This window comes from Stylophora pistillata, chromosome 4, assembly GCF_964205215.1.
Source record: "Stylophora pistillata chromosome 4, jaStyPist1.2, whole genome shotgun sequence".
Taxonomy (NCBI): domain Eukaryota; kingdom Metazoa; phylum Cnidaria; class Anthozoa; order Scleractinia; family Pocilloporidae; genus Stylophora; species Stylophora pistillata.
This window is the reverse complement of record NC_142522.1, coordinates 38,859,693-38,873,451: the sequence shown is the minus strand read 5'-3', so window position 1 is coordinate 38,873,451 and position 13,759 is coordinate 38,859,693. Positions and strand designations below refer to the sequence as shown.

General features: G+C 39.0%; 1 protein-coding gene across 1 annotated transcript in view; it reads right to left on the bottom strand.

Moving 5' to 3' along the window:
• Positions 1-13,081, bottom strand: part of LOC148733651 (sushi domain-containing protein 2-like) — a 15,145-nt gene extending 2,064 nt beyond the window's left edge. Inside the window, exons 1-13 of the mRNA XM_088755840.1 lie at positions 12,639-13,081; positions 9,710-10,003; positions 8,322-8,456; positions 8,012-8,174; positions 7,177-7,428; positions 6,510-6,759; positions 5,195-5,370; positions 4,630-4,786; positions 4,121-4,356; positions 3,236-3,447; positions 2,630-2,846; positions 1,166-1,291; positions 405-674 (exon numbers count right to left, since the gene is read on the bottom strand). Coding sequence (XP_088611966.1) covers positions 405-674; positions 1,166-1,291; positions 2,630-2,846; positions 3,236-3,447; positions 4,121-4,356; positions 4,630-4,786; positions 5,195-5,370; positions 6,510-6,759; positions 7,177-7,428; positions 8,012-8,174; positions 8,322-8,456; positions 9,710-10,003; positions 12,639-12,839 — 2,689 coding nt within the window. The 5' untranslated portion in view covers positions 12,840-13,081. The remainder of the gene's footprint in view (positions 1-404; positions 675-1,165; positions 1,292-2,629; positions 2,847-3,235; positions 3,448-4,120; positions 4,357-4,629; positions 4,787-5,194; positions 5,371-6,509; positions 6,760-7,176; positions 7,429-8,011; positions 8,175-8,321; positions 8,457-9,709; positions 10,004-12,638) is intronic.
• Positions 13,082-13,759: the final 678 nt, after the last annotated feature.

Below are 13,759 nucleotides of genomic sequence, written 5' to 3'. Positions count from 1 at the left end.
AGTCTGCACGGCCTAATAGAATTGAGCAATTTACGATACACCGAAAACCCCAATTTTAAACCGCAGACACGAAGTGCAAAGCCTTCTGGACGAAAATGATCTTTTCCTTGTGTAAAATAACTCATTTTCACCCAAAAGACCCAACACAGGCTGGCATCCTTGTACAATTTACGGGACGCCCAAAGCCTTGTCTTGAACTGCAGACACGAAGTGGAAAGCCTTCTGGACAAAATTGATTTCTATTTTTATGTAAATAAAACTCATTTTCACCCTAATGGTCTAACACCTGGCCTCATTTTGCGATTCAGAATTGTTGAAGCTCGTAAACACCCTACTGACAGATCAACTACTGAGAATTAATTTTTTAGTTATTGCAATAAACTATAAGAATGAATATTCTCAACCTGGCTTCACAGTGTCGTTCACTACAGCAACAAACTGAGTCACAGTCTCTTTTGTAGCTCGTCCGATTTGCACTTTGCCGGTTGTGAAAATATCGAACAAACACTCGGAGCTTTCTCCGCAGACATCCTGGGCCTCCTTCTCCAGCACCTTATCGGTGAAATTCAATTTTTGACTGTCCGGAAATATTGGCTGAAAATTTGGATGGTGAAATGTGGAGTGGTCCTGCCCTTGTTGATAAACAAAGAGAGAATCGTCTGGTTTGGTGACCCCTGCGGAAGAAAGAAGAGTTGTAACAGTCAAGCGTACTTATAAAGGATGGTAACACAGGGAAAAGAGCTATTCAACAACATCCTTGGAATTTCCTGTGTGACTCTAGTCTCGTTATTTTTTCTTACTTTGTTAGCCTTTAAGAGAACGAGGGAAGAAACTTGATACATATTGGAAAATTTAGATATCTGTCTTTGAAAGTCCTAAACAACGTAGTTTTAAATTCAAATTAATCAATTTTATTGAGATCTTTTAAACAAAATAATACCAAAAAAACACCTTGACATAATGTATTTCTAACTTATAGATTATATTTAAAGCCAGCTCCATAGGCTTTCGATATATAGATTAAGGAATCTTGAAAAGGGCTTTGCGAAATTTCTATTACTTGCGAACCTCTGGAAGGTTATTCCGTAACCTGGAGTAACATAAAGAAGACCATAAAGCAATCATAACTGGCAGTAAGCTTTCTTGAAGTAATTGAGTTACGTACATAATTTTCCAAACTCCCTGTGTATGATTTCCAAACTCGAATTTGTATTCAGGAATGTTCCGTCGGGTTTGAGGAACTCCGTTTCTTGGCTGTCATCCCAGTATCCAAGGAGACCGGATGTATTACCTGCAATGAAGAATTTAAATTTCAGTTTGGGTCTTACTTCGATTTTTCAGCCTGTCTATTCAAGGTGTTGGGTATGTCATGTTGTTTCGTTTCTATGTAATCTCACGTACAGTTACCAAACGCATTTCGATAGGTCAATTTGGGAGGCCATCCTTCGGCTACTTTTTCATCCAAAATCACTCATTTGAATCCTTTGTTTCCTTCAACTTGTTTGTTAACGATTAATTAAGGCTAAATAACAAATAGCCTCGTTTTGCTTTCGAAGTGTGTCGTTCAAATACGAATCCCCACGGATCGTTTCCCCAAACCAGTTTGACGCACGTTACAGAAAACTTTGTAGGTCTCAGTTTTTTCAGCGATTTACAATTTATTATGGTAAGGTAAGGTAAGGTAAGACTTTATTTAACGAGGGTAACATGTGACAGTAATGAAACTGATAAACTAATGGCCCTCGAAAATTAAAATTCGGAAAAAAAGGAATTGTAACAAACGTAACAATATTAGGAATAATTAAAATAAAATAATTAACCTATATACATCGTAAAATATTTAAAAATATAAAAAAAATTACAGGAATAATTTGCTAAGAATTTGATTATCTAAAATTATTTTAAAAAGGGAACGCTTAAAACGTTTTACACTGGTACTCCGTTTAATGTCCACACTTAATTTGTTCCATTCTTTCGTGGCTCGCACAGCAAACGCTCGACCCCCTTCAGAACTTCTCTTAAAACGCGGGCACATTAAGTTTAAATTACAGAAACGGGTTTGTCTATTATGAGTGTCAGAGTTTCTGATAAGAATATCATTTATATATTGCGGGGTATTTCCATTAAGCCTTTTGTAGGTTAGAGCGCATCGATTGACGTATGATTCAGCATAAAAAGGAACCCACTTTAAGGTGTTAAATAAGCCGACAGAAGGTGCTGTTCTTTCGGCATCAAGGATAATTCTAGCCGCACGTTTTTGAAGACGCAGGACTTTCAAAAGATTTTCTTTACTGCAAGAGGTCCATGTCGTGCTACCGTAAAGCATTACAGGTTTAATGATCGTAGAGTAGTATATGTCACGTTGATTGCGTTTCAGATAAGGACTTATGTGACGAAGGAGTCCAATACGTTTCGCCAACTTTTTGCATAACTCCTCAATTTGGCGTTTCCCGTCGGCTTAAGACCTGGGCACATCGCGCTTGAGCCATAAATCAAAGATGAAAAGCTCTGTCAATAACTTAGAGTAAAGAACTTGACTAATCTGCTCTTTAGAAAGACTCACAAACGTCAAAAATAAACTGCGGAGACGAATATTTGTACTTAGGAGAGAGTTTCTCTTGATTTTTACCTTTAAAAATTGTTGGCACCAAAGTCACGAGACCAAGTAACTCTTGTTGCCCTTCAACTGTAACAGAGATGCCGGAGTTAAAAATGATGGAATATTTGGTAGTGTTGATGTAATACAACACGGAGACTCCGGTGAATTCCAGAAGGGAGAGCTCATCAAAATCAACTCTTTCCCCGTTCACCAAAACATCCACTAAGCCACGACCATTCAGCTGGATCTAAACTGAGCAAAAGAAGAGATTAGCGTTTAAACAAGTACAACAATTACTTTAATTGTATTCACAAATGATTGAGGACATGCTGGCCCACACCAAGGATGATCCAATTTCCTGTTAGCGATTTATGCTCCTGGGTAGAAAGGGGCCCATTAAGGGCAAACTAGATGACCCAGCCAAGGAGTGAACCTGGACCGGAGCCGTCTAGATCTATTGGTCTTGCGCGCAACATGCTAAGCAATAGGCTACCTTGTGTCGAGCATGGCAATGATGGCCTGATATGATAACATCGTGAAACTTAATCAGTACCAAACTTCAATTTTGCGCGTGGTCCATCGCCACAGATATATATATTAATCGCTTTTTTTGTACTCTCTCCTCATTTTGCTGACCTGCACCATGTCTGATCCGTTCTCCCTGGCTACAAATGCCGTGTATACCGTGGCTTTTGAAGGAGATCCATCGTCTGCTAAAAGTGGCTCCATACGCCCCTGTAGAGTAAATTCCACCCCTTTCACTTTCAAAATGAAGTATTCGCCATATCCGTTGAACGTAAATGGCTTCTCATCTAAGGTAACCATGTGTGGGTCCCCAAAACCGGTAGCTATAGGGGAAGGAAAAAAGTATTTATTGAAATACAGAACGTGAACTGCTAAAGAAAATTACTATCAAAGTACTGTTAGTTTTTCCCCCCTTTTTATCAAAGATAAAACAAAGTGCCTGAATGTCATTGGCCATTAGCATTCCGCTTTGTCTATCAATAGAACAAAGTGTGCGATGAGCTTCTAATTGGGCAGTAATTGAACACTGTAAACGGCCATTTTACGCGCCGTTCCCGGGTAAGTGGACAGTGCGCGTCATTTCTGCGGTCTGTTATCGAGACTACTGGGTTTATTTGTACGAAAAAACTACACTGTAATGTACTTAATTATGAATAATTCAAACCAAATTTGACTTATTCATAAATTTATAAATTTGTCACAGTTTTGGTTGATCGGTAAGGGGATTTGTGTTTGTTTAGACTTTTTATAAACAAACCGAACCACCAAGTCGCGTTTACCAAATTATGCAAATCATTCGTATATTTTCAGAGCAAATTTGATACCATTCGGAAATACAGTAACCGGTCCGCGCCATTCCTCAGCGCATGCGCAGCTTTTTCGTACAGTTTGCGTTCTCGATCGTCAATTCGGGCGACCACTCTTTGTCCACTCCAACCGTTAGGCTATCGCCTCATCTACCTGCCGCATTACACTTTTTGATCAATTAAGAATTACCGGGTCTTGGTGCTTGGTATTTTGAGCCGTCGTCTGAAGGGCGCTTCTCAAAGTACTTTTCACAATTCTTAGAATTGCGGCAGCAGTCATCGTACGGCACCTTATCGTGGAAGAAATGGGATATCACAGGGAGACCAGCATTAGGATGAACGCGGTCGAGGGACCCTGCATCTGGTTGGCCCATCATTAAGTTGCCAAAGCTGTTATAGCAGCACTGCTGTCCAGAGCCTGTGGCACTATGGAAGAAAAAGGTAAATCAGTGCTTCACGCTCTACCTATATTTGGACGAAAAGAACTAGAACTGGGTCCAGTGCATTAAATCGAGGCAAGTTGCATTTAAAATTTGTTGCAATTAGCCTCTCTTTTGTCCTTATAAGTTCCTTTTTTTCTTCGCACAATGTGGCTACTTAAACACAACAGTTAGAAGAGACGACTTTGTTATTTCACGACACTTCCTCCATGATATCTGCTGGTAAACTTCGACTTAACGAAAGTTAATAACTACTAACCTAGGATTGACCATTAAAAAACATTGCAAAGCTCCTTTGTGGTATCGATCACATCCATCGCGATTTTTGGGATTGCATTCCTCATCAGACATGTAGCGCCCGCGATCTGCCATAGCCTGAGTCAACCTCAGAGGGCAGGGCTGCATGCTGGGATCTCCTGAATAAGAAAATACAGTAGTTTATGTTTCAAAAAAATTAATTTACTTTTGTCACTACGATTCTAACAGGCTCGAAAACTAACCGCTAATTTTTGGCGTGCAAGAACGTCTCCTTTACCGCAAAATGGGTGCGTCTTCCCCTTCACTCTTTTAGAATGCTAACTTCTGAAAGTTAATGACTAAAAATTTATCTTCCAGGAAAATGGCCTCTAACTCGAGTTAGCTTCAGTGTTAACCCATTCAGCTCTACTATTAAATCCAGACTTCAAAACGCAAAATTTGTTCTCTTTAAGAAGCATCGATAGATCATTCCAAAATTGCCACTTTATGGGAGAGCATATTTCCAGTAACATTACATTAATCTTTTCCTTCGCGAAGGCATATGGAATTAAGTTTCTAATAAATACCTCTGAATTTTTCTGGATTAGGTTCTTTTTTATGCCATTTATTACATCTACGATCAGCCCACGGCTCATTTTTCCAAGAAAACACTTCACTCCACACCCACTGAGACTTAGAAACATTACTGTAACTGTTTTTTCTTGACACTCGAACAAGATTGATAAAACGATCATCGATTTTCCTAAAAATAATGGTGAAAAGACAATATTAACTATGAGAAAAACACCCAAACCAATTATTTCATTAATTATCTGTAGACATCAAGGGTCTGATTTTCTCGAGTCAGAAGTAAAAGAACAGAAATCTCCCTCCAAGAATTCCGTGCGGCGCAATAGCATCAATTGTTTTCTTTTTTCGCAAGCGCAATGGAGTTCGCCATAAGGGAGGAACTCTTCGTAAGCTATTCAATCCCTTACCGATGGGCCCATCTTTTTTTAGGGGCCCGGCCCCGTAATTTAAAAAAGGTATGGCTGAGTAAGCTGAAAGAGACCATACGCAGCTACTGCGTCAAACACCAAGGCACATCCAATCCTGACATAGTGACACACTCGACCAGTCACAGTTAGCCGATGTGCATTCTCAGCTGCTTCAGGCATCTTTCCCTCAGCCGGGCATTTCAGCTCCTATTTGGCACTCCTTCGGTTTAGTTTTTCTTTCTTTTCCATGAAGGAAGAATACAATTTAGCTCTCAAGGTAGCATCTCTCTTTAACATCTCTTTCTCGGCTTCAGCCTTCAGCCGAAATCTTTCTGCATCTTTTTTTACTTGACAATACAATTCTTCTACAGCGTCCAAGTCGTCAGAGAACTTGTCAGCATGCTTCTCGGGTTCGCGGAATTGTCTTACAACTTTATCACAAACGCTTTCTTCTTTACCAGACAGTTTGTTCAAATATTCCATTCTACCACCAGTTGCTATCGAAACCATTTTCGCTGTGATTATTAGAACAGAACACTTTTCTACTGACACAAAACGCGCAGCTTAAAAGTCACTGACAAAAACAAAAAGTGAATTGCAACTGAGGTAACAACTGATTTGTGATCAGGTCTTAATCGACAGAGTGAGCGCTCCTTTTGAACAGGCTTTTAAAACAACTCCGAAAAATATTTGGCAACTGTTTTCGTCTGAGTTCTCTGCTTAGTGACCTAGAAGACGCATAGCTGCGTTATATCCATATATCCTCTCAAACAGTCCATAGATATGCGTCTGATGCGAATGGACGGCAATGCAGCCTCATGCAGAAAGTTATCGATAAGATGATAAAAGCACAACAAAATAATGATTTTTTCCTGCACATTACTGCTAAATGAATCCCCCTTACCCGTCTCCCTCTCCTTTTGTAACCGTAAACTGACTATGTCCAGAATTTAGCTGAGTGTTTACTACTTCGCGAAAGCTGTCCAGTACGGGAACATCATCATCTCCCATTTTATAGCGCGCCAAATCAATCGATACTTCCTCGTCCAGTCCGCCAATGCTTCCCGAGTCCCAACTAATGTCTACCGTGGAATTCTCCTGCCATATATCACCGTCCTTTCGCTTGACCTCGGGAGTGTATCGATTTATGGGAACTAAAATAAAAGAGATTATATGCATAGGAAAGAAATTAAATTATCGGGAAACTTGACCGTCGTGGCCAGTGGTGCATGGTGTTCTTGAAAGATATTATAAGCATCTGAGGGCCTTGTGAAGATTCGAGCCTCGGCGAGGTCCCATTTTACGATCTGATACTCTACTATTTGAGCCATATATAGCTTGTTGGTGGGTTTGGCCATAGAATCCCATGGCGAAAGTTGCTTGAGCAGATATTTTTAAAAGAAGTCAAATATTAAGCTTGGTTGTCGACCAAAAATTACGTTGAAACGTTCGTCTAAAAAATCAAATTCCTCTTCTTTCTTTTAAATTTATCGTTAAATTTACGCTTTTGATTGATGACAAAATCGAGTTCAATGGATAACTGAAAATAATATATATATTCGATGAAATACCTGATGTGTACACTCCATTGTAATCAAATGAATTACCGCCGTTAGTAGATAACTTGAATGATAGTCGTCCTGTCTTGTTCAACACGGGTATGGTAACTGATGACGTTAGCTCATCGCTAAATGTTGCATTAATGTTGACGTCGTTGTCAAGTTGAACCACAATGTTATCATCCGCAGTGAAGCAAGGCCCACTCATTTTCACGTTTGTACCTCCTAACATGATCCCTGATCGAGGCGATATGGTCAGAGATCCTGTTTATTACGAAGAAAACAGAAGAATACAATGTTAGGACAGCGTGTAAACCAAAAATACTACTGTGGTTTTAATTGCGGTTCGCAATGACTGACATGTCCCCAGGGGACTGTTAAGACTACCAGCGGCACCTCCTTTCCGGCGAAGTCCACGGCGGGAGTCAGAAAAGCAAAAAAATTAGCAAAAAGAAAATAATTAGCGCGCAGCACTAAATGTAGTAATTTTTTTTGCGGTTCTTCATTTCGAGGGATCTTTTCTAAAGAAATATATTTTGCGGAGCAGGGGATGAACAAAGTGCAAATTTTTCATTCGCGCTAAATGCTACAACGTTGAGTACAGAGATGCGCGCATATTTAAAAAAAGTAAGAATAAAAAAGAAAAGCTAGTTCATTTTAAAGTTACTGTCCCCTAAATTTGTTTTTCTTTTCCACAGACTAAATACTCAGTCATTATTTTTGATCTTATTGCTTGGTCTAATTTTTTTAAGGTATGTCCGCTGCTTGTCCGCTCCTACGACATCCACAGACTTATGATAACGACTCCGTAATCTTTATTTAAATACTTGTCAACAACATTATGTACCTTTTGTGTTGCATCCCCCAGCTTCCACACTCACTTCATCGGTTCGGAACATCCACTGACCGTCTCGGGCCACATTGGAGGTGGAAGGAAGATTAAGGATGTCATTTGTTCGGGAGCCAGGGATAATGAAGAACCTTACCCCATCTCCTGCATTAAATCCGCCCTGTAATTCAAAGTAAAATCTACATCAGTTCCATACATTTATAGTAACATCGTGCAATATTGTGGCCACAGAGGATAGTAGAAATAATCTACTTTTCTCATTGCTTTTGCTTGATGATTTTCCATTACGGTACACTCAGAGACTCACCTGAGCAGGGTTTCCACCCAATCCGTCCTCAGTCCCTCCGCTGGCCGTACCCGTTGTCCACACTATTTGATTATAATTGAATAAGGCAAATGAATGACGACCATTTGTAATCAACACCGCTTGAAAATTGTTAACCTGAAACCAAAAAAGATGCAGAGTAGAAAGTTACGTTTCACGAAGGACCCTAAACTGTTGGTATTGCGAATAAAATTTGCGTATTTTTCCGAACTGGGGTGGCAGTTCAATCAAGAACCTCATTCGGACTGAAATTTGACCACGCCATGTCACATCGAAAAAATTAAACTGATTGGCAGAAAGCTGGCCGATGTCAAATATGAAATGTTTTTTTTCGCTGTGGTCAGTCCCTCCCCTTTTACTCAAGATCCTCCACTTGTGAATTAACGTTAGTGAGAAAAAGAAAAGCAAAAAGAAGACCAAAAACAAAAACAACAACAACAACAACAACAAAACTGGAGAAGATGGGTATGCCAGAGTAACGAAAAAACTCGTATGCACTATGCAGCTATATCATAGCATCTCATGCCATCTCATGCGACCATCAAATTCTATTTATTTTTTTATGGAAATTTTTCTCAACAGTTTTTCACTTATTTAAGCCTTGGAGTTTCTACACATAGATAATTGTAACACTGAGCTTTTCGCATTTTCTGATTTCATTAAAACTTGTTTGTATTCCCCAATACAATGCGAAGACCACTGCCTCTTATTGAATTGGCAAACTTTGGAGAAACGTAGAGAGTATTTATCTCTGATCCAGTTCTATAAGATAGTTCTGGGAATAGATAGTCTTCCTTTTTCTGACTTTTTCGAACTTACTAAATGTAATCGAACTAGAGCCAACCACGATTATAAACTCTACGTAAAAGTAGCCATTCTAAATTGCTACAAATTTTCTTTCTTTGTACGGATCGTTAATATGTGGAATAACTTACCTAAAGACATTGTACACGCAGGTTCATTGACTTTACTTCGTAGCAGATTAAGGATTTACATGAAAGTTGATTGAGAAGATGGTAAATAGTTTTTAATTATCTGTATATAATGTTTTGGTTTATCTTTTTATTTCTTTATTTCGGTGAATCTTTTATATAGGGTTGACCTCTAGATATCTCCTTTTGAAAGACATTTTTGTAATTTTTGATTTTCTTCTCTTGAATAAAGCACTGTATTGTATTGAATTGTACTGTATTGAGTATGACGACTAAAAGCACAACTTCCCTTAAGAACTCTAAAGACGTTTTCATCGACTGGTATTTCAAAATACAATTAGCTCGTTATCCTTTTTTTAGCGATTTTTATAAAATTATTATTATCATTATTCCTTTGTCTCTAAATCTCAATTGGGCCGAAAGCGATCGAATCACTACCTTGTTCTTAAAGTTTCCTCCAGCTCCAAAGAAAGCCACTCTGTCCCAAGTCGCAATGAAAACCCACGAGGCTGAGAATTTCTGATGATTTAAGAATGCCCGTCGAACATCCTTTGTAGCTCGGTCCAGCAATACACGGTCTGTGGACTCCCTGTATAGTACAGTTCCCCCATTCCTGGTATCCACGTCACCCCAAAATGGGGAAATAAGGCGTCGGTTATCCCCCAGGGGGAATGGAGCTGGGGTGTACTGACTCACTGAGACCAGAAATGAGATAACTCCATTTGTGTTCACCTGAAATCAGAAAATACAGGTAAAATTTGAAATAAAAATAGTTTAAAATCAGACCAAAGGTAAAATAAATGATGCAGAGATAGTTTTAAAGTCGATACTCCTCCAAAAAGGGTCTTTACGTTGTTAAGTCATACAAGATACGATTCCGCACAGCTTCCGCTGGTAAATTTAAATGAACACCGCCATGTATTATAATTTATGTGCTTTAAAAAAAAATCTGCTGACAGATTACATCAAAGGAAATTCAGCTGGGCGATAAGCATTAACATAGAAAAAAAAAATAAATCAAACATTATGAGGCCGCCTCTCTTTTCCTTTTGGTTGGTCGACTGAACATCTGTGACCCATGTTCCATCAGACTAGCTGAGATACTCGCTACCCATCTAAACAACAGAGAGTTTCTGTCGAGCATATTTGCCCTCGAAGCTTCGCCTCACTGGCAAATATTTATTTGAAGATCATCAAATTTCCGCAGGGCAACTATCAGACCGTTATAATTCACCACTAAATTTTCTCCAATTCTTATCGGTTTAAGTTGATCACGTGACTCGATGGTGTTTATCCGTGGAGAGACACTGTCAGCCCTTATTATATGGCTGTGTCTCACAAGGACTGGGAACTACCGAATTCACGAATTTGATTGGCTGAAATCAATATTGAAAGCGGTCTAGATTTTCCCAGCTAGACCGGCATCTAGACGGGTCTAGAAAAAAAGGTACAAAGAATATAAAAAATTGGCATATATGACAGCCATATAATAAACATCTTATTAACCGAGCTAGGTCGGTCTGTGTGGGAGAACCTTGACCTCGGTCGCTGGTACAGACCTCACTGCGTTCGGTCTGTACTAGCGACCTCGGTCAAGATTTAGTTTTTATTAACCGAGAGGGAGGTCTGTATGGGAGAATCTTGACCGAGGTCGCCAGTACAGACCGAACGCAGTGAGGTCTGTACCAACGACCGAGGTCAAGATTCTCCCATACAGACCGACCTAGCTCAGTTAATAAGATGTATATTACATGGCTGTGTCTTATATGCCAATATTTTATATTCTTTGTACCTTTTTTTTCTAGACCGGTCTAAATGCCGGTCTAGATGGGAAAATCTAGACCGCTTTCAATATTGATTTCAGCCAATCAAATTCGTGAATTCGGTAGTTCCCAGTCCTTGTGAGACACAGCCATATAATAATCTCCCATACAGACCTCCCGCTCGGTTAATGAGAACTAAATAGTGCCCGTCCGCGAAAAATACCCGGACGGATAGTACCCATCCGTGAAAAATTTTGAATGGTTTGACGGTCGCGAAAAACAATGACTTTTCAGTTCTGATCGGTATAACTTATTAGTTAGCCAGTGTACGGTTGTGAATTATTGACATTTGTGACAGACTGCACGCATGAATAAATATTTGATTGATCTACATTTAGTGGGTTTTGACTGTTTTTCAACTGGCGCGCGGAAGAAAATGTAGTAGTAAACAATAAAGACAATAGAGTGTTTACGTCTCGGAACTATAGTTCCTAGACAGAAACACTCTATTGTTTAAATAGAAATCTCGAGCTTATATAAATCTGATTGTTCTAAAAGTCTAAAATAGATAGCGAGTTGCCTAGCCTGTCAGATTACAGTATTTGTGAAAGAACGCTAATGGATTTATACTAACTATAACTCTGACTCGTATATAACATGTGCTTTAACGGAGAGGTCACGCAGATTTGCTTAATCTGAATGGATTCTTGATTTTGCTGCTTGCGTTCGGATTATTTAAAAGCTTAACCTTGCGCTTTTATAGCCTCTAAAAGTATGATTGTACTCTCTTATTTCATAAATTTTCTTTGGGTAGTTACGTGGCTCTGAAAAATAATCCTTGAAAAAAATTGACGTCATTCAAGTAAATGTCACTGTCACACTGTCGCGCCTGCCCGACCATCACGCATGCTTTCAATTCACAATCTGGTTGAAAATGAAAATGTAAAGTCTTGTATACTGAATTCGATAATTTTTCTCGTTGTTTGCTTGCGTTCTATTCGTCTTCTCTTAAAATCGCGATGATTTGTGTGCAGGAAGTTCCTGATATATCTCGTGAGTCACACCACAGGTGTACCACATGGGTAAGGTAAAATGGTCATCTGTGGCGTATTGGAGTAATCACACAAATTCAAACAATTAAAAATATTGTTGGGTAGTGAAGATATGAAGGAATAAACGAGCAACCTTGTATCATTCGGCTCAAAATTAAACGATTGACTTTTAAAGTAAAGTCGTCTGAATACTTTATTGATCAGTATAGCTTTCAGTTATATTTAATCAAGCGAGACAAACGGTGGTTCCGACAAAATATTTCAAGTGTCACGCGAGTAGTTCATGACGATTTTATAAAACAAACTAGAAATCAGAGACATTATGAATAGACAATTCTCACTAGAATTTTCACTGAAGTAAGGAAAGGAGAAACTCTTTCATACAGTCCGTGAGTTTCAATTTTGAAACATTTAGCGCGACATCATGTACAATCGAAGTCGATTAAAATGCAGGCTTTTCAGTATTTATTTAAAGAAAAAGTCTCGTAAAATTTACCGCTGAGTTTAAAAATAAATCACACTCAAAAGTAAATTAAAACACTGCGTACTTACATATAAGGAACCGTGATTCTTGTCAAAATACGGAAAGCGAATTGAGATCGGTATTTTTCCTGAACCGCCGTCGTCATTTGGCGGAAGTGCAGTATCGCCTTTGCTGACTCCATATGGATAAAAATCGCTCAGTGGAACACTCAAACACAACGTTATATGAAGAAATAATGTGGCGAGAATTTTACTGACCCTCCAAACCATTCTAACGCCGATTCTATCCAAAGAGGTTTTCGAGAAGACGCTGAAAATCCAAGGTTATCCCTGCCTATACCAGTTGCAAAATTTACGCGTAGCGAACCAAAACAGATTGATGACACCTCAGTAATGTATGTAAATAGTTAATACCTATTGTTTTTTTTTGCAAGTTGGGCTGTAACAACCGTCGTTACTATATTGACAGAGAGTAGAGTGTACTTGCACCGCAGCGCTGTTCATTTGATTAAAAGTTAATCTTGTCAGTCATTTTATAGCCACAACAAATATCCGGGTACGTGTTGGAACAATTTCCGTCGCAACACGTTTTGCTTCCTCCCTTCGAGTCAGTGAGCCCGAAGGAAGAGCAGCCTTCCTTTTTCCGAGAAGTTCTTTTTCTTCCAGGTTAGCTGAAGGGTGAACGAAAAGTCTTAAAAGTCACGTAAAATACTCAAATTAATAAACGAGTAACTGAAGACAAAAGGCCAAGAAATAAAGATAGGTAAGCAGACTAGTAGTTTTAAAAAATAAACAACACGTACATTGTTAGAGAGACCGGTGTAAGCGCTTGTTACAGAAGAAAAAAATCGGAAATCATGAAGGAAAGACAAAACGCTTGTTTGTAAGCCATCTCAACTGAAGGACGAATGTGTCGCAGAATTTTTAGTGACTTGTGTATATCATATCAAATTAAGATAGGAATCGATGCTGGCCGGAAGTCAATCGATTTAAGAGTTTTTTTTTTTTATAGTAATTGGTTGAGCGAGGTTCGACTGTGGCTAGAGCCTTTGCACCATAACATCAGTATGGATATTCTCCATAATGCTTTCTTCATATTTCCTATAGTATCAACAAAGAGAATTTTTTTAACCATCAAGGCCACTTCTCGGTGTTACGGGGCACTAATAATGGTAAATTCTGATCATAGC